The 20,818-nt window shown below is 40.0% G+C and overlaps 1 protein-coding gene across 2 annotated transcripts in view; it reads right to left on the reverse strand.

The window, feature by feature from the left end:
* Positions 1-20,818, reverse strand: part of NFKB1 (nuclear factor kappa B subunit 1) — a 126,098-nt gene that overhangs the window by 93,793 nt on the left and 11,487 nt on the right. For both annotated transcript variants that reach the window (XM_052641638.1, XM_052641637.1), the window contains exons 2-3: positions 4,621-4,666; positions 609-684 (exon numbers count right to left, since the gene is read on the reverse strand). In XM_052641638.1, coding sequence (XP_052497598.1) covers positions 609-684; positions 4,621-4,659 — 115 coding nt within the window. In that variant the 5' untranslated portion in view covers positions 4,660-4,666. The remainder of the gene's footprint in view (positions 1-608; positions 685-4,620; positions 4,667-20,818) is intronic.

Below are 20,818 nucleotides of genomic sequence, written 5' to 3' on the forward strand. Positions count from 1 at the left end.
GGGGCAAAGGAAACAGGAGTTACAAAGACCCCAGAGATAACAAGATTCGGTGAAAGGAAAAAAAATCCCACACAGTAAAAAAGTTCCTTTTGAGCTGTGCTAGCAGATATTAGCAACAATTATCAGTATACAATGGGTTGCTGCTGCTGCTAAGTCGCTTCACTTCTGTCTGACTCCATGTGACCCCATAGATGGCAGCCCACCAGGCTCCCCCCAACCCTGGGATTCTCCAGGCAAGAACACTGGAGTGGGTTGCCATTTCCTTCTCCAATGCATGAAAGTGAAAAGTGAAAGTCAAGTCACTCAGTCATGTCCAATTCTTAGCAACCCCACAGACCACAGCCTACCAGGCTCCTCTGTCCATGGGATTTTCCAGGCAAGAGTATTGGAGTGGGTTGCCATTGCCTTCTCCGATACAATGGGTAACTGGAATCAAACATGTTTGTGCAAATGTAGTCCAAAAAAGTATACTGAAAACTGACTTTTAAAACATAAATCACCATTTCCTTTCTGGGTAACTCACTAACTTCATAAAAGAGTGTATAAAAAATTAAACTTTAGAAAAAGCAAAAGCAAAATGATAGGCAAGAGATAAAGAATTTTCTTACCTGTTGGTAGTGGCATCTCCGGTTGAAATAATTCTGGACTAAACATTGTATGATTCAGAGGATCCAGATGAAACATCTACAAAAAGGAAAATTTAAATATTTCAAATCATTACTTTCCCACCACTGTATTAAAAACTTGAAAAACCTAAAACTTAATTATAGGAACAAAAACTAAAATCAAAAACCTGAAAATATTTCAAAGCAGAATTTTAAAAATATGCTCAGGAAACCTAACTAAGTTCTCGTGTGTATAGAACTTTACATGGGGTTGGGCTATGGTTGTGTGACAAAGGGATTTCAGAAGAACAACCCAGGTGTACAGTCCATGGAGATAAGGACCTAGTGTAGTGTGCTTACTAGTATATCTGCAGGGTCCAGTGTATGTTTGAGTAGGTACTTAAATATTTGTTGAATAAATGATTTAAAGCTTATACTCTTTTAGAAATATAAACATGAGAATATAATCCTAGAAATCTGTATTTCTTTTATAATGGTGAATAAACTCCTCCTCTAGCATCCAATTGCAAATCCTGAAAGATTCAGACAGTGAGAGCCTTGGAACAATTTATAGAAAAATTCAGAATATAACTTAGTCCAAAAAGCAGATTAACTGAGCACTGAGCTCCCTCATCTTTTTTTTTTTTTTCATCTTTATTTACCTAGTATAATGAAAATACCTGGAATTTAGTGGGTTTGATATGCTGAATAACAGCTCCCCCAAGGACACCCACATCCCAACCCCTAGAACCTGGAATGCTGTCTCCTATAGCAAAAGGGATTTTACAAATAAATACAGAGATGGGAAGATTAGTCTGAATTATCCAGGATGGGCCTGATAGAGGGATGCAAGAGATCAAACTGAATGGTAGGAGATGTAACAATGGAAATAGGAGGCTAAAGTGATGGAAGGGGTTGGGTCACAGGCCAAAAAAGGCAAGCAGCCTCCAGATGTTCCAAAAGGTAAGGAAAACTTTCAGAAGGAATACAGCTCTGCCAAACCTTGATTATGGACTTCTGACCTCTAGACTGTAAGAGAATTAATTTGTGTTTTTTAAGTTGCTAAATTTGTGGCAATTGGTTACAGGAGCACCAGAAAATCACTACAGTGGGTAAACAACATATTGTGATTGAATTATAATCTATCTTGAAATGTTACTAAAAATGACTTATCCCAAGAGTAACATTTCCTTCCTACTTAGTTCATTCAGGATTTAAAATTTGTATTTCTGAGTTTCGTATTTCAATCTAAATTAAGTCATCTATGAAATGTCTGTGGACAGCACAGAAATCAAACACACTTCAGTTTTTATAATACACTAGTTAGTTAGTAAATGTGCTGGATCAGGCATTAAAAATAAACACCAATATTTTACTCCTTTTCTTTACTAGTATATTATTGGACATTCTTGGATACCTAAGAATCTATCAATAGTATGTCTAGTTAAAATCAAGACTTAAAAACAGTGTTTAAACAAAGAACGCTTCAGATCCAGTCGTGAGGTATGCAAATTTTCAATTGAGGAACAATAAATGTGTTTCACATCAATGCTCAGGAGTAAAGTTCATCTACACTATTCACTGTTTGCTGAAAGGGAAATAAAGGAATGAAAAAACGTGTTGTTATAAAAATGGGCCCCATCTTACAGCGAGAATTTACCAGTCTCAGAGCAGAAAAGATGATCTAGCAGAACAAAAACCTTTCCTGTGGTCCTGCAGGAAATGGCTGGTTAAAGGGCAAAACTCTGATCTCAGGAGAGCACAGCCCCACTTCAGACAAGAAGAGCAAAGCAGGGGTGTCTGCTGCAGCTTACACGTGCATTAGGTCAGGGGTGGGGAGTAAACCCCCGAACACATTAAAATACTGAGGATCTCACTGAAGACATATAAACTTCAGGAAATATAAATTATTAATCTTGAGACAAGGGGGGGGGGGACTCAAACTTCAAGGACCTCTCTCTTTAAAAATGGAAATATCAGAACATGTCCCCACCTCTGGTGCTGACAAAAATGCCCACAAAGAAAAGCTTTCGAAATTACAATTTTCAGCAGGTTTTACTCTTGTGTGGCATAAAGGACCGTCTCTTGCTGATAGGATTTCCTGTGCATAGACAGGAAAGCATGATTTAAAACCAAGCCAACCAACCCTAATGCTGGTTAGTGTTTGCCTTTGTTAGAGACAGCATATTAAAAGTGAAAGGTAAAGCACAGGTTTTTGATCATATGAGTAGCCAAATGTTTGTCATGCTGTAATCAGAGACAATGCTGCTAGATTAATCTGTATCATTTATACAATAAAATTCAAAAGCAGCATCTTGATATGAAGAGCAACGCATACTCGTTCTTTCTAAATCAATGAGAACATTATGAGGAGTGATGAGTGTGACGTAAGTATTTTATTTAAAGAAGTAAAACTAGGTCCCTCAAAAAACATTTCACTTTTGGCTTTCTGACTGATTCTTCACATGCATGAATTTGGGAAATACGTTTTTTTTTTATGTGGCTAAAGTGTGAAATGATTATGAAATTTGGACCAGATGTCCTGGTACCCACTGCTCCCTCTCTTTGCCTAGCCTAGCAAACTACACATTTCAAATATCTGCTTACACAGACTGCCTTTGGAACGCCTGCATAACCATGCCCTTCTTCCCTCTCGACATCTGTGTCCTGTTGCACGCAGACTACTACTACAGTGTTCATTACCACAGGGAAACTAGTCATGTCTCTGTCCCTCCTACTAGAAAAATGGCAGCGTCCTGAAATGTGTCACATTTTTGTATCCTTCCTTAGCCAATGTTCTGGTACATAGTGATGTCTCAATAAGTAGATCATGAGTGAATAAATGGCACTATTTTAAATGCCCTTAATATTGCCATTGCAATTACCCTAGAGTCTGAAAATTGCTTCCAAATGGTTCACTACATATATATACACACACATACACACACACTATACATAAATTTGTGTGTATGTACACACACATATATATGTATAGAGCAAAATATTAACAACCAATAAAAATTAGCTGGACTATTCAACATTTTTATAGGCTTGAAATTGAAATTTTTCAAGTTATGATATTAGGAGAAAAAAAAAAGGACACTAGTATCCCTTTATAATTGCTAATATAATTATAATGAACAGTTCCATGTCCCCAAAGCACATTTATTGCCCATTAAGTCTTTTAAACACCCCTGTATGGGGTGGGGTGGGGGTGCTAAGTGATTCCTCAAGTTTTAAGAGCAGTCAGCACTTAGTTAAGATCTTTGAATTCTAACTCCTTTTCACTATACCAATCTGCCTCCTCATTAGATGAGTTTTAAATAAATACTTTGGCCTCCCCTCAAAATGATATGTTCAAGTCCTAACTCCTAATACCTGTGAATGTGACCTTACTTAAAAACAGGGTCTTTGTAGATGTGATCAAGTTGAGATGAGGTCATCCTGAAGAATGGGCTCTCGATCGAGTGCCTGATACTTTTATAAGAGAAAAGAGCGGGGAGGTTTGGGTATCTCCATACCGAGGAGACAAAGAGAAGAAGGAATGTGCTGGAGAGGAGCAGCTCCAAGCCAAGGAATGCCAAGGACTTCCAGTAACCACCAGAAGCTAGGAGAGAAGCACAGGTTCTCCGTCAGAACTTCCAGAACTAACCAGTCCTGTCGTCATCTTGCTTTCGAATTGCTTGCCTCCAGAACTGAGAGGGAATATGTATCTGTTGTCTTAAGTCACCCAGTTTGTGGTAATGTTACAGCAGCCCCAACAAACTAACATAGTAGCTATCATTTGACCAGTAGCATGTATAACTTTTATGCTACAAGAGCGTGACAGCAGGGATACTGTTGTTTTACATGGCATGTCCTCGAAGACCTTATGTAAATGCTCTAAGACCTTCTGTAAATAGACAAGAAAAACAATTTTAAAGTAATTTTTACCTCTTTTAAGAGTTTTCCTGATAGTGACTGTTGTTTATACTGTTGTTGTAAAAATTATTAGCAAGATTATTATACTACTTACTTGTTCATGTCCTCCCAAATATGGGTCGTCTTCTGCCATTCTGGAGCTGTGCATCAAAAGAATACAAAACCGAACTGTTAAGACTGGAATAAACCTTAAAAATTCCACTACGAAGGAGTAAACTGTATTATTTCAGTAAGACCAAATATAACCTCCCCCCACACCCCACCTTTTTTTAAAGACCTTAGGAGGAAATACTGTGTAGTTCCTCTTGGGAATCTAAGTCTAACAGTAGAAAGATTGCATAATCAAGGAATTACCACTTACGCATAACCCACAACCCTTATGTCAACCTCACAACAGTGTCCTGGAGTTTGGTACAGCTAGCCTTCATCCTCGGTACAGAAATCATGCCATTAGATTTCTTAGAGGCCATTTCTTTTTGTTACCATCCAGACTTCAAAGATTCACTGAGCTCTTTGTGTAGGTTATTTTCCAACCCTTCATGAATTCTGTCATGGTCCTGGAACTATCTCCCCACTTTCTACATGCCACTTGAGTTGAGAAACTCAGAGGGAGTCATCTGGCTGTTGGGGGGCCGGTCAGTGCTTTGTACAGCACGAGGGAAGGACAGCTGCAGTGTGCAGTGCGCTGTCCTCTAGAACTCTCTGCTGTTTCAGGCCACTTCCTCTCACTGTCAGAGCAGCACAGAAACATTGATATGAAGTGTGCAATCAAAAGGCATGAACACAGGAGCCGTTATTATCAAGGCTAGAGTCTCAGATTTACTCAACCCAGCCAGATGTCAATACATCAAAGGCCCTAGACATCTTCTATTACCCAAAGGTCCTGACAAAAATGAAGAGCCACATGACCAGATAAAAAAAGTGTTTAAAATCACACATCATTTTGGATTTCCGTAAGAAGTACTCATCATTATTTTAAACATGTATAGGTTAACTTTAGTTAACTGTAGTTAAATTTACTTAGATCAAATTTTACATATATTCCCTGAAAAAATTAGATTTAAAAATACACAGTTGAAAGTAAGTATTAATTTGAGGCTAATTTTTCTCTTTTTCTTCATGAAGTCTATAAAACATTCAAGGGCACTTGAGATGGGGGCTGCCCTAAAGCTGTCTGCAGCCCACTAGAATCTGTCCTCTCCTTTCCCACAGTAATAGACTTGTAGCTGGAAACACGCTCAGAGTACACCCCATATGCCTGTGGAGTTAGGGACGGTCATCTGAAGAAACGCTTGCCAGTGGCATGTCAGAACTATTTACTGTGTGCCATTTCCAGGTCTGGGCTTAAAGCTCTTGACATCCTTCCTCCGTGTTTTTGTTTCTTCTCTTTCCCACTGTGGCTTCTGCCACCTACATAATGATGAACGGCAGCTGAATGATGGTGATGTGAGAAAAGAAATCAGCTCCCCTGTTGCTTAACCCAGTCTACTGTCAGGTCTCTTTGTTAAAATGGTTTGGCCTGCACTCTAATGAATATATCATTCAACGATCCAAAATCCCCGAAAGAGGACTCCAATCTCCAATGAGATCCTCTCCTACTACAGCACTCTGTGACTAGGCAGGGGTCGGGGAGGCACTGGAGGGCTCCTTGTGGGATGCAGAACACGCCCAACTTCAACAAAGGCGAAAGAGCAGCTCTGAGTTCTACACAGCAAGAACTCCTACAGATTTGCAGGAAAAATATTTGTTGAAAACAAGAAACTAACAAATTACAAACAGCTGTAGTTGATTAAGGCCAGCTAAAAGGAGGAAAATTGACCTGATACAGTGAAGAATTAAGTCATTTGAAATTCAAGAGTTTTGCCACTGCTGGGTGTGTGACTGTGGATATATAACTAACCTACCATGTCCTATGTTTCCTTATCTGCAATATGAGAGATTGTGATGGGGGATGGACCTTTGAAAGAAATAGAATTCTGCTCGGAATATGTTAGTTAGCTAACAAATGCTTATTCAAAGAACAAGTCACCTACATCAGAACTCTTTTCGTAAGTGGGGAAGTTTTAATATGGAGTTCCATACATATTCAAATTAAAGATTCAGTAAGATGATTTTCAGTTACATAAAGAATACTAGGGACTTTCCTGGTGGTCCAGAGGTTAATATTTCATGCTCCAGTGTAGGGGCCCAAGTTCAATCCCTCATCAGGGAACTAAATCCCACATAGCACAACTAAAAGATCCCTCATGTCACAACTAAAGATCCTGCAACCAAGACCCAGAGCAACCAAGTATGTGAAAGTCGCTCAGTCGTGTCCAACTCTTTGCAACCCCATGGACCACACAGTCCGTGGAATTCTCCAGGCCAGAATACTGGAGTGAGTAGCCATTCCCTTCTCCAGGGGATCTTGCCAACCCAGGGATCGCACCCAGCCAGGTCTCTCGCACTGCAAGCGGATTCTTTACCAGTTGAGCTACAAGGGAAGCCCAGCGCAACCAAGAGTTTCAATAAATATTAAAAAGAAAAGAATGATTGCAAATAGCCTTACACTGAAACACACGGCTAACACTGGTTACAACATTCCATGTGAAAAATTCTTATTCTCAGAACACCACAGAAGCCTTAGCTTCCAAGAAAAATATTAAGACCAATTTTTTTTTTTTGCCTTTAATGTGGGCTCATCACCTGAATCCTCTAATCTTAGCCCACAGTCTTCAAAAGCAAAAGGAGGCTGCTGGTTTGTTAAACTGACAAAACCTGTTCAGAATCTCGATTACACTGATTTTACATATATATTTAAACCTGTGGATGGTTTCCTGACCTTTGATTTAATGTAAGGTGGGCCTGACCCTAATTCTAAAAATGCAACTAAATCTACTTGATTAGAAATGACGCAGGGTTATTATCATGATCACCACTGTAGTGAAAATCTCAAAGATCTCTAAATCAAATCACTGGGAAAAACACCCAATTACATAAGAGTCCTCCCTCCAATATCCTCCCTATGATTTATGTACGAACCTGTACCAAAAGATCATAGTTTTAAAAGCCCAAAAGCAGCCCAAGAGATATGGATGATGGTTAAAATCTGAACTTGGCCTTTGTAAGACAGTTCCCTATGAAGAGCTGAGTTAACAGTATCCTGGGAGTGATGTCAATGTTAATTCATGATTTAAAAATAAAATGTCAAATGAAACCAAGAATTATTTGGAAAGGATGAATCACTGAGTAATATTTGCATTAATTGTAAGAGCAGGTTTTATTTCAAAATTCTGAAATACCAACTAAGCCTTTGGAACTGAAGGATTAGGAAAGACCAGGGAAAGTCCCTACTTCCTTCCTGCTCCCCCAGCCCTTCCTCTCACTTTCCCTTTGCACACAGTTCTGTGCTTTTGAGGACGGACTCTGAAACAGAAAGGGAGACACTGAACTGACTGTGAGAAGATGGGCCTAAACTGCATCTCTCTCCCTCAACAGCGAGCTTTCAGGAACATTTTCACACCATGGAAAGGGAAATAGAAAATGTAGCTGGTTAGCAATAAATATAATATCTCCCCCGGTGAACTGCTCGTATTTCTCACATGAGAGGCTAATGTTATAACTGGTTAAGTTCTGAATATGTGGTGAGTTCTGCATGAAAGGCCTAATGGATTATTTTCTGCACATCTCTGACAATTCCACCACCGAATCAGAGGCTAGCACAAGGAGTTCCTAGTGAGGGTTGCAAAACCAAGGTACAGGGTTGGATCATTAAGGGTAGAGTTGGTGGCACTCCCTTCCTTGTAACCAGGGGGATTTTCCAGGATCAGATATATTCACACTCCTTGACCAGAGCCCACTGTAAGAAAATACATTCTATTTGATTTAATTAAAAATTAATGACAATTTTTCACATCCATTAAAATGACTTCACAATCTGCAGTTTGAAAAACGGAATCTTCGATGCCATTCAGAAGATGTGGTTGGGAATCAGAGACAGAAAGTGACTCCACTTTCAAATTTATTTTCAGTCATAATAGACACCATTGAGATGTAATTTTAGTACCTCATCTTGGATGAAATTACAAGAAAAAGAGTGACTTTTCATCATCTCTCTGTTGGATGCTTAATTAATAAAAAGAAAGAATATACTGGAGCTTCTTTTCATGGAGGGATTTTTTGGAGGAAACATGCTGCAAGATATAATACTACATATATGAAACATTATATATGTACTACATATAATGTGAAATATTCAAATAAGAGTGTCTATCCATGCCACAGACCTGTATGAAGGTCAAGAAGCAACAGTTAGAACCTTACATGGAACAGCTGCCTGGTTCAAACTTGGGAAAGAAGTATGAAAAGGCTGTATACTGTCACCCTGTTTATTTAACTTATATGCAGAGTACACCATGCAAAATGCCAGGCTGGATGAAGCACAAGCTGTAATTAAGATTGCAGGAAGAAACACCAACAACCTCAGATATGCAGATAATACCACTCTAATAGCAGAAAGTGAGGAACTAAAGAGCCTCTTAATGAGGGCGAAACAGGACAGTGAAAAAGCTGGCTTCAAACTCAACATTATAAAAACTAAGATTATGGCATCCAGTCCCATCACTTCATCGCAAATAGAAGGGGAAAAAGTAAAGGCAGCGACAGATTTTCTTGTCTTGGGCTCAAAAATCACTGTGGACTGTGACTGCAGCCATAGAGTTAGAAGACGCTTGCTTCTTAGAAGAAAAGCTATGGCAAACCCAGACAGTGTATGAAAAAACAAAGATATCATTTTGTCAACAAAGGTCCATATGGTCAAAGCTATGGTTTTTTCCAGTAGTCATGTATGGATGTGAGTGTTGGACCATAAAAAAGGCTGAGCGCCGAAGAATTAATTGATGCTTTCATATTGTCGTGCTGGAGAAGACTCTTGAGTGCTCTTTGGACTGCAAGGAGATCAAACTAGTCCATCCTACAGGAAATCAGAGGTACCCTGAATATTCATTGGAAGGACTGATGCTGAAGCTCCAATAATTTGGCCACCTGATACAAAGAGCCGACTCACTGAAAAAAGACCCTGATGCAGGGAAAAACCGAAGGCAAAGGAGAAGAGGGCAGCAGAGGATGAGATGCTCAGACAGCATCACCCACTGGGGGCTGCAGTCCAGAGTCCAACAGGACTTAGCGACTGAATAACAACATTCACTCTGCAATTCCACTTTCAGAAATGTGTACTAAAGAATTATATGGGCAAGTGTGAAAAAAAATTACAAGACTATGAAGTGAAGTGAAAGTGAAAGTCACTCAGTCATGTCTGTTTGTGACCCCATGGACTGTACAGCCCATGGAATTCTCCAGGCCAGAATACTGGAGTGGGTTGCCATTCCCCTCTCCAGGGGATCTTCCCAACTCAGGGATTGAACCCAGGTCTCCCGCATTGCAGGCAGGTTTTTTACCATCTGAGCTGCAGCAAAGAACTGTAAACAATTTAAATGTCCTTTGATAGGAGATCGTTAATTATAACTAAGCTACATTCATCCAGTTACACGTTACATGATTGCTAAAATGATAATTCAGACCCATACATAGCAATGTAGAGACTTTTACTCCTTAAGTATAAATTTCTGTTTTAATTTTCTAACTTCATTATGTAGTTGGAAACGCATATTTTAATAGCAAAAAAAAAACCAGGAAAACAAAACCCTGTCCTGAATTTAAAGTTTAACTCTGGCATCTTTAACAATTAATGATTACAATGAATAAAACATAAAACATGAATGAATCAAAAACTAAGTACTACTGGACTCTTCTTCATAATAAATAGAAAAAAATTAACTTTAAAGGGGCTATTTATTTATATCTTCTGACCATATATTGATAGTGAAGATGAAAGTTAGTGGTGAGTTTACTTTTCTCAGAATAGCTGATTTTTTGAGTTTTTGAAAAAGAATAAATATTTGTGTCCTACCACATCTAGATTTGTATAAACTCATTTTCTGCTTTTCTACTCCTCCATTTCATTTTTAGCTCCCTACTGGCTCAGAGGTTAAAGCGTCTGCCTGCAATGCGGGAGACCTGGGTTCTATCCCTGGGTCAGGAAGATCCCCTGGAGAAGGAAATGGCAACCCACTCCAGTACTCTTGCTTGGAGAATCCCGTGGACAGAGGAGCTTGGTAGGCTACAGTTCACAGGGTCGCAGAGTCAGACATGACTGAGCGACTTCACTCACTCACTCACTCACTCACTGTTTGAATTAGGTGCAATGGGACCAATTAACATGTAGAATAGCTACCTAGTAAGTACAACTTCCTAGTAAGTACGAATGAAATTAAAAGACACTTGCTCCTTGGGAGAAAAGCTATGACAAAATTAGACAGCATATTAAAAAGCAGAGACATTACTTTGCCAATAAAGGTCCACCTACTCAAAGCTATGGTTTTTCCAGTAGTCATGTATGGATGTGAGGGTTGGACTATAAAGAAAGCTGAGCACTGAAGAACTGATACTTCTGAACTGTGGTGTTGGAGAAGACTCGAGAGTCCCTTGGACTGCAAGGAGATCCAACCAGTCCATCCTAAAGGAAATCAGTCCTGAATATTCATTGGAAGGACTGATGCTGAAGCTGAAGCTCCAATACTTTGGCCACCTGATGTGAAGAACTGACTCATTTGAAAAGACCCTGATGCTGGGAAAGATTGAAGGCGGGAGGAGAAGGGGACAACAGAGGAAGAGATGGTTGGACAGCATCACTGACTCAATGGGCAGGAGTTTGAGTGAGCTCCGGGAGTTGGTGATGGACAGGGAAGCCTGGCGTGCTGCAGTCCATGGGGTTGCAGAGTCAGATATGACTGAGTGACTGAACTGAACTGACATTTTCAGAAAATATAAACTCATTTTCTATGTTTTTCCACTCCTCCATTTCATTTTCAGCTCCCTACTGTTTGAGTTAGATGCAATGTGACCAATTAACATGCAGAATAGCTACCTAGTAAGTACAAATGCATTATGCTTGGAGGTGGTATAAGATAAGGTCCTCGTTCGCAACGGAATGCCAGTGTGACACAACATTCAACTATTACTGCCTGCACAGCCTACTAGTACAGTCAGTGACACATAGCAAATGCTAGCCATTTTATGTAGCGCAGTAGACAATATGTTCATAAAAAATGATGGGAATAACAGGCGGTAAAAGTTTTAGGCACTCTGAGAAGAAACAAGTGTTTTTATTTTTTTCCCATCCTACATTTACGGATATACTGCCACATTCCCTCCCGATCCGTATCACTGCTGAAAAAAATGTTTGCATTTTGCCTGCAGGGATATTTGGCAATAGCTGCAGACATTTTCATCCATCACAACTGGCAGGTGGTCCTATTGGTATCTAGTGAGTAGATATTAGAAATGCTGCTGAACATCCTCTAATGTACACGACAGCCCTTCACAATAAAGAAATATCCAACCCCAAACGTCAACTGTGCCAAGGATGAGAAACCCATATGCATGGCATTGTGTCATGACAGTGAGCTGCTTCACATGAAGGAAGAACTCAACTTTACTGAGTACCTGTCATGAGTAAGGGATGAGAGCTAGTGCTTCACATATTTCACGTAACTCTCAAAATAATTCTGAGAAATACTGTCCCAGATGGGAATACTGAGGTTTGTAGAGAGGAAGGCATCCCCTTAGATGGACAGAGTAATGCCAGCTAATGACTCCACCATGATTCAATCATTTTCTAAGCAGGAGAAGTAATTTTCCTCCTGGTCTCACAACTTTAATGCAGCATCTTAGCTCCAGGTCTCCCAAATGTTCAGGTTGGAGGCAGTCTACCCTTAGTATAGCCTGAAGGCTAGAACAGGATTGTGACAAGACACAGTACTTTAGAGAGTTCTTCCGAGACAAAAGTAAAGGTAAAAATACCAGACAACATTAATGTAAATGGTATTTGTCTTTTGCTTTGTTTTGCTTTAAACATCTTCTTTGATCAAGTTCAAAGGCTAGAAGGAGAATAAAGAGATTCTCTCTGAAACATGCCCATAGAAAACACCCTTCTCACTAATGGTATGATGAAAGTATAAAATTAAGGTCCATTGAAATGCTCCTTGAATGCTTCCTCCCTACATTAATTTAGTCATTTATTAAAAAAATATTCAGGCCTACTATGTGTCAGTTGCCAAAAACACCAAAGTACACAAGAATGATGCAGTGCTTGTACTCACAGAGCTGACAGTTGTGGCAGATTGAAAGCAATGACCAAAAATTCTTTGCAACTCCATTTGACAAAAAGAAAAATCTATTTCTCCATCCTTTGAATCTTGGTAGGCCTATTACTTACTCTGACTGACAGAGTAGACAGAAGTGTGAGCTGTAAATGCAGACTTCAAGGCCTTGCAATGACCATCCTGCCCTCTTTAAACACAGCTGCCCTGTGAGTAAGCATGGGCCCTCCCAGTGCAGGACAAGAGACCACACAGGGAGCAGTGAGGGGACATGCAGGCTGCGGACCCCTAGACCACACAAGCACCAGCAGAGCAGCCAAAGTTTCCAGAGATCCGCAGATGACCTGGACAGCCTCACTGACTGAGACCAATAGCAAATGCTTGTATCTTAGCTTTGTGGTAATATTTTGTTTTTATGCAGCAAAGGCTAACTAATGCAACAGTTTAGTAAGTTGGAGGGCAGGCAAAAGCAATGCAGCATAAGGTCACGGGAAATGGAGCATGTGGGGCATCGGTTAGGTAGATTATCTTGGTAATTTGGTAGTTACACTTTGTTAGGGTCTTATTTAGACCACCCCCTTTGTACTCATTTTACTTGCTGGCCTATTCAGTTTCCAAGTGAACAAAAGAAACAAGGACAATAGGCAAAACCAACAGAGTATAAACAGAAATAAAATTAGTACTGTTGAAACCTTCAAAATATAAATATTAGTAAACTGCTGCTAGCTTTAAACAGATACCATTATGTGCCAAGTCATGTCAGTTGTGTCTGACTCTTTGCAACCCCATGGAGTAGAGCCTACCAGGCTCCTCTGTTCATGGGATTCTCCAGGCAAGAATATTGGAGTGGGTTGCCATGCTCTCCTCCAGGGGATCTTCCCAAAAAAGGGACTGAACCCATTATAAAACAAATTAATAATGTTTTTAATCCTTTTAACTCTCTACTTCTTGTTATTTAGTTGCTAAGTCGTGTCTGACTCTATTGCAACCCCATGGACTGTAGCCCACCAGGCTCCTCTGTGCATGGGATTTTCAGGCAAGAATGAATACTAGAGTGGGTTTCCCTTTTCTTCTCCAGGGGATTTTTCCGACCCAGGGATCAAATCCACATCCTCTGCATTGGCAAGTGGATTCTTTATTGCTCAGCCACTGGGGAAGCCTAACTCTCTACTGCTGCTGCTACTGCTAAGTTGCTTCAGTCGTGCCCAACTCTGTCCGACCCCATAGACAAACCCACAAGGCTCTGCCATCACTGGGACTGTCCAGGCAAGAACACTTAAGTGGGCTGCCATTTCCTTTTCCAATGCATGGAAGCGAAAAGTGAAAGTGGTCGCTCAGTCATGTCTGACTCTTAGCGACCCCATGGACTGTAGCCTACCAGGCTCCTCTGTCCATGGGATTTTCCAGGCAAGAGTACTGGAGTGGGATGCCATTGCCTTCTCTGAACTCTCTACTACTTAACACCAAATTTGTCATTCCTAGGGTATGGCTGGGAGAAGGCAATGGCCAAATTCAGACTTAAATTGAAGAAAGTAGGGAAAACCACTAGACCATTCAGGTACGACCTTATGATTATACAGTGGAAGTGAGAAATAGATTCAAGGGCCTAGATCTGATAGATAGAGTGCCTGATGAACTATGGACAGAGGTTCGTGACATTGTACAGGAGACAGGGATCAAGACCATCCCCATGGAAAAGAAATGCAAAAAACCAAAATGGCTGTCTGAGGAGGCCTTACAAATAGCTGTGAAAAGAAGAGAAGCAAAAAGCAAAGGAGAAAAGGAAAGATATAAGCATCTGAATGCAGAGTTCCAAAGAATAGCAAGAAGAGATAAGAAAGCCTTCCTCAGTGATCAATGCAAAGAAATAGAGGAAAACAACAGAACGGGAAAGACTAGAGATCTCTTCAAGAAAATTAGAGATACCAAGGGAACATTTCATGCAAAGATGGGCTCGATAAAGGACAGAAATAGTATAGAACTAATAGAAGCAGAAGATATTAAGAAGAGGTGGCAAGAATACACAGAAGAACTGTACAAAAAAGATCTTCATGACCCAGATAATTACGATGGTGTGATCATTCACCTAGAGCTAGACATCCTGGAATGTGAAGTCAAGTAGGCCTTAGAAAGCATCACTACGAACAAAGCTAGTGAAGGTGATGAAATTCCAGTTGCGCTGTTTCAAATCCTGAAAGATGATGCTGTGAAAGTGCTGCACTCAATATGCCAGCAAATTTGGAGAACTCAGCAGTGGCCACAGGACTAGAAAAGGTCAGTTTTCATTCCAATTCCAAAGAAAGGCAATGCCAAAGAAAGCTCAAACGACTGCACAATTGCACTCATCTCACATGTTAGTAAAGTAATGCTCAAAATTCTCCAAGCCAGGCTTCAGCAGTATGTGAACTGTGAACTTCCAGATGTTCAAGCTGGTTTTAGAAAAGGCAGAGGAACCAGAGATCAAATTGCCAACATCCACTGGAACATGGAAAAAGCAAGAGAGTTCCAGAAAAACATCTACTTCTGCTTTATTGACTATGTCAACGCCTTTGACTGTGTGGATCACAATAAACTGTGGAAAATTCTGAAAGAGTTGGGAATACCAGACCACCTGACCTGCCCCTTGAGAAACCTATATGCAGGTCAGCAAGCAACAGTTAGAACTGGGCATGGAACAACAGACTGGTTCCAAATAGGAAAAGGAGTATGTCAAGGCTGTATAGTGTCACCCTGCTTATTTAACTTATATGCAGAGCACATCATGAGAAATGCTGGGCTGGAAGAAGCACAAGCTGGAATCAAGATTGCCAGGAGAAATATCAGTAAGCTCTGATATGCAGATGACACCACCCTTATGGCAGAAAGTGAAGAGGAACTAAAAAGCCTCTTGATGAAAGTGAAAGTGGAGAGTGAAAAAGTTGGCATAAAGCTCAACATTCAGAAAACGAAGACCATGGCATCTGGTCCCATCACTTCATGGGAAATAGATGGGGAAACAGTGGAAACGGTGTCAGACTTTATTTTGGGGGGCTCCAAACTCACTGCAGATGGTGACTGCAGCCATGAAATTAAAAGACGCTTACTCCTTGGAAGAAAAGTTATGACCAACCTAGAGGGCATATTCAAAAGCAGAGACGTTGCTTTGCCGACTAAGGTCCACCTAGTCAAGGCTATGGGTTTTCCAGTGGTCATGTATGGATGTGAGAGTTGGACTGTGAAGAAAGCTGAGTGCGGAAGAATTGATGCTTTTGAACTGTTGTGTTGGAGAAGACTCTTGAGAGTCCCTTGGACTGCAAGGAGATCCAACCAGTCCATTCTGAAGATCAGCCCTGGGTGTTCTTTGGAAGGAATGATGCTAAAGCTGAAACCCCAGTACTTTGGCCACCTCATGCAAAGAGTTGACTCATTGGAAAAGACTCTGATGCTGAGAGGGACTGGGGGCAGGAGGAGAAGGGGACAACAGAGGATGAGATGGCTGGATGGCATCACCAATTCGGTGGACGTGAGTCTGAGTGAACTCCGGGAGTTGGTGATGGACAGGGAGGCCTGGCATACTGTGATTAATGGGGTCGCAAAGAGTCGGACATGACTGAGCCACTGAACTGAACTGAACTGAGGGTAATGAGCCCCATTGCTTGACTTTCCAGTTTTCACCAATGTATCATTCTCTCACGCACTCAGGGGCAAAAATCAATCAACTTTTTCTCCTTTTCCCTCTGCCTATCTCACACATATCTAGTTAATAATCAATTTCTGTTGATTTTTTTTCTGTATTATTTCCTGCATCTGCCCCTCCTTTCCACATTCCTTTCACTGTTACATTCCAGTTAAACTTTCACCACCTCATCTCTGAATGACAATGATAGCCTCCATTATTGTCCTTTATTGTGGTGTTTTTTCTTCCTTAAGCATCTTTCACATTATTGCCTTATTTCTTAAAAGACAAAGCCGAAAGTAGTCAGCCATTCACCATATCACACTATAAGCATCACCTTAACAGATTCTTAATGCTTAAAAGGTAATGCTTATCATATAATATGCTGAGTGATTGAGGGTTTTCCCTACATCCTAACCAAAACCTTCTATGAGAGGCAGACTGATCATTCAAAAATGCCTTGCTGGATATGTACACCTATAGTTAATTCATGTTGATGTATGACAGAAATCAAAGCAATATTGTAGAACAACCATCAATCAATTAAAAATAAGTAAATTTTTTTTTGAATGCCTTGTTGGGTGTCCCTGGTGGCTCAGTGGTAAAGAATCACCTTCCAGTGCTGGCAATATGCGTTTGATCCCTGGTCAGGAAGATCCCACATGCCTTGGAGTAACCAAGCCCGTGCGCCACAACTATTGAGCCTGTGCTCTAGAGCCTGGGAGCCACAACTCAGCTCCTGAAGCCCATGTGCCCTAGAGCCCCTGCTCCACAATAAGAGAAGCCACTGCAATGAGCAGCCCTTGCACAGCATTGAAGAGTCGCCCCCAGCTCAATGCAACTAGAGAAAGCCCGCAGAGCAACGAAGACCTAGCACAGCCAAAAAATTACCAAAAAAATTTTAAATGCCTTGATCATTTTTATCTTGTGTTATTCATTCACAGTATGCCCTGCATCCTAAAATACCTCCTTTCCTACTTAAATATTACCCACTTCTCAAGCTTCTACTCAAATACAACCTTTGCCAAGAAACCCTGTATTTCCCCTGTAACCTACAGCGCTACAGTGCACGTTTAAGGGCTATAATACGTCTGTGTATTGATTACTTCACATTTGACAACATACTATTCTATTTCTTTTTTAATAGATACCTAAAATAGATATGGGCTTCCCTAGTGGCTCAGTGGTAAAAGAATCCACCTGTCAATGCAGGAGAAGAGGGTTTGATCCCTGGGTTGAAAAGATCCCCTGGAGAAGGAAATGGCAACCCACTCCAGTATTTTTGCCTGGGAAATCCCATGGTCAGAGGAGCCTGGCGGGCTATAGTGCAAGGGGTTGCAAGAGTTGAACATGCCTTAGTGACTAAACAACAACAACAACAAAAATAGATGAGAGTTCTGCTTCTTTGTATTGCCAAATTAGTAAATAAATATTTTAAAAAATAAATTTTGCATTAATGGAAATAAACAATGCAATTTCAGATTTGTCCAAATGTGAACATTTGGTTTCAGTCATGACAGAGAAACAATTACTAAACTTTCCCCTGTTGCCATAATCAAATGTAAAAGCTACACAAAATACCTAAAGCAATAATTTAAGACACTGGACAAGAGACAGTATAAGACAATATACTGTAAGAGAATGGAAACACTTGAGGTGTGCTCCAAATTCATGGTTTGACTGAGGGTGTGTTCCAAACTATGACATGAGGAAATAGAGCTCAAACAGAGGGCAGCAATCTCACTGGGGAGAGTTTCAGAAAGGAGAGATACACAGAGAAAGAGGCTCATAAATCTGCATAGGAGTCACTTCTGGGCATCGGCCAAATACTAAACTGTGCGAGTGCAGGACAAGATTCTGCAAAGTCTACTAGAAACCAGCTGCTGGAGATCCAAATCCAGACAAGGGGAACAAGAATAAGCTGAACTGAGATTCCAGAAGTTCCTGGAACTTCTGAGAGACTCTGAAGCTCCAATCATCTAGGGTAAAGAGATATCATTTAACAATCTAACATTCACCTGTGACCTCATAAGACCATGCAATGAGAGTAAGGGACATATCCTAGAATAAGAGTTACTCTAAACTCATCTTAATAAAACCCAGTGATCCATGAGCAAATTTATTGTCTGTTACAACAAAATTCAACAACCTTTAAATGAAAACAAAGATCCATACTCTCTACAATGTGGTGTTGGCAATGTACGACAAAAAATGACAAAATATGCAAAGTAGGAAAATATGACTCAGAAGGAAAAATGACAAAAATGATGAAATTAGCAGCCAATGCCTTTAAAACTGCCAATAGCAGTACGTTCAAGAATGTAAAGGGAAACATGGATACAGTGGATAAACAGGAGACCTCGGCACAGAAATTAAAACTATTAAAACAGAAAAACGATCAATAAAATCCTAAACTGAAATGAAATTTCACTAAGTGGAATTAGAATATTGAGCAATGTAGAAGGAAGAATCAATAAACTTGAATAATGGTCAATAAAAAACTAGTCAAAGTGAAGCAGAGGGAAAAAAGCAGAAAAAAACACTTTCACTGACTTATGAGACAACGTGAAGTGGTCTTATATATATGTAATTTAGAGTCCCAGAATGAGAAAAAAAGAGAGAAAAAATATTGGAATAATGGTGGAGAGCTTTGCAAACTTGATTTAAAAAAAATGAATCCACAATTCAAGAATCTCAAAAAACCCCATGTTGGATAAAACCATGGACAAAACCATGGTCAGTCATATTATAGCCAAACTGTTAACAACTAATGATACAAAAAATCCTAAGAGTATACAGGGACAAGAAGGAACAAGGGTAAGTATGATAGCTGACTTCTCATCAGAGACAATAACGAAAGTGCTGAAAGGAAAAAACCAAATCAGTGAAAAATTCTACATTCAGCAAAAATATCCTTTAAAAATAAAAAGTGAAATTGACATTTTTCAAATAAACAAGAGCTGAGAAAATCTGTTGTCAGCAGGTCCGCTAAGAGATATGCTAAAGAAAGTTCTTCATGCTGAGGGGAAATGGTGCCAGATAGAAACCTGGACCTACATGAGAGAATAAAAATCACCAGACGCGCATAATAGGTGCGTAAGGATGAGACTTTTTTCTTGTTTGTTACTCAAAAGCAGCACTACATTTTGGGGTTTATAACCTTTGCAGAAGTAAGCCGTGTAACAACATAGAAGGGAAGAGGGACAAATGGAAGTAAACCACTATCAAATTCTTACATTATATGTGACATGTTATAGTACTTCTTCACAGTAGACTCAAGCATGCATCTTATAATCCCTAAAGCATCCACTTGAAAAATAGCCAATGAAGGAGATAAAAATGGAACTTTAAAAGTAACCCTGATTTATTCAAAAGATGGTAGGAAAGGAGGAAAAAGAGAATAAAGAACAGATGGCACAGATGGATAACAATTAACCGCGACAATAGGCTTAAGCCCAACCATATCAAAAATTACATTAAATAGAAATAGACTAGAGTCAACCATACAAAAACAGAGATTGTCTGCTGGACACAAAAGCAAGACTCAGGTATAAGTTTGCATAAGAATTACAGCAGCATGCTTTACAACAGCTAGGACATGGAAGCAACTTAGATGTCCACCAGCAGATGAATGTATAAAGAAGTTGTAGTACATGTATACCAGAATGGAACTACTCAGCCATAAAAAGGAATGCATTTGAGTCAGTTCTAGTGAGGTGGATGAACCTAGAGCCTGTTATACACAGTGAAGTAAGTCAAAAAGAGAAAAACAAATGTCGTGTATTAACACATAAATATGGGATGTAGAAAAACGGTACTGATGAACTTAGGTGCAGGACAGAAGTAGGATGCAGACACAGAGAACAGACGTTGGACACAGTGGGGGAAGGGGCTGGTGGGATGACTTGAGAGCACCAACATATATACACTACCATGTGTAAAACAGACAGCTAACGGGAAGCTGCTGTACAGGCACAGGGAACTCAACCTGGCGCTCTGTGACAACCTAGAGGGCTGCGCTGGAGTGACGGGTGGGGGCAGGTTCAGGAGGGAGGAGACATACATGTACTTCTGGCTGATTCATGTTGTTGTATGGCAAAAGCAATTACCCTCCAACTTAAAAAAATTAAAAAGAATTACATTTCAATAATAAAGACTGAGTTTAAAAGTGCAAAGATGGAAAGTTATGCCAGCTACACCATGGAAATACTAAATGCAAGAAGGCAGGTTGTATTAAAATATCATATACGGTAGACTTCAAGAGAAGAATGACTACCAGGGACGAAGAGGAATATTTCATAAAATGAAGAGTCAGATCATCATTGGGAAATAATATTGTAAGGTATATGCACATATTCACAGAGCTTCAAGATACATGAAGTAAAAAGTGGCAGAACTAAAGGAAGTGGAAATACCTACAATTATAGTTAAGATTTTTA

Source organism: Budorcas taxicolor, chromosome 6 (assembly GCF_023091745.1).
Source record: "Budorcas taxicolor isolate Tak-1 chromosome 6, Takin1.1, whole genome shotgun sequence".
Taxonomy (NCBI): Eukaryota; Metazoa; Chordata; class Mammalia; order Artiodactyla; family Bovidae; genus Budorcas; species Budorcas taxicolor.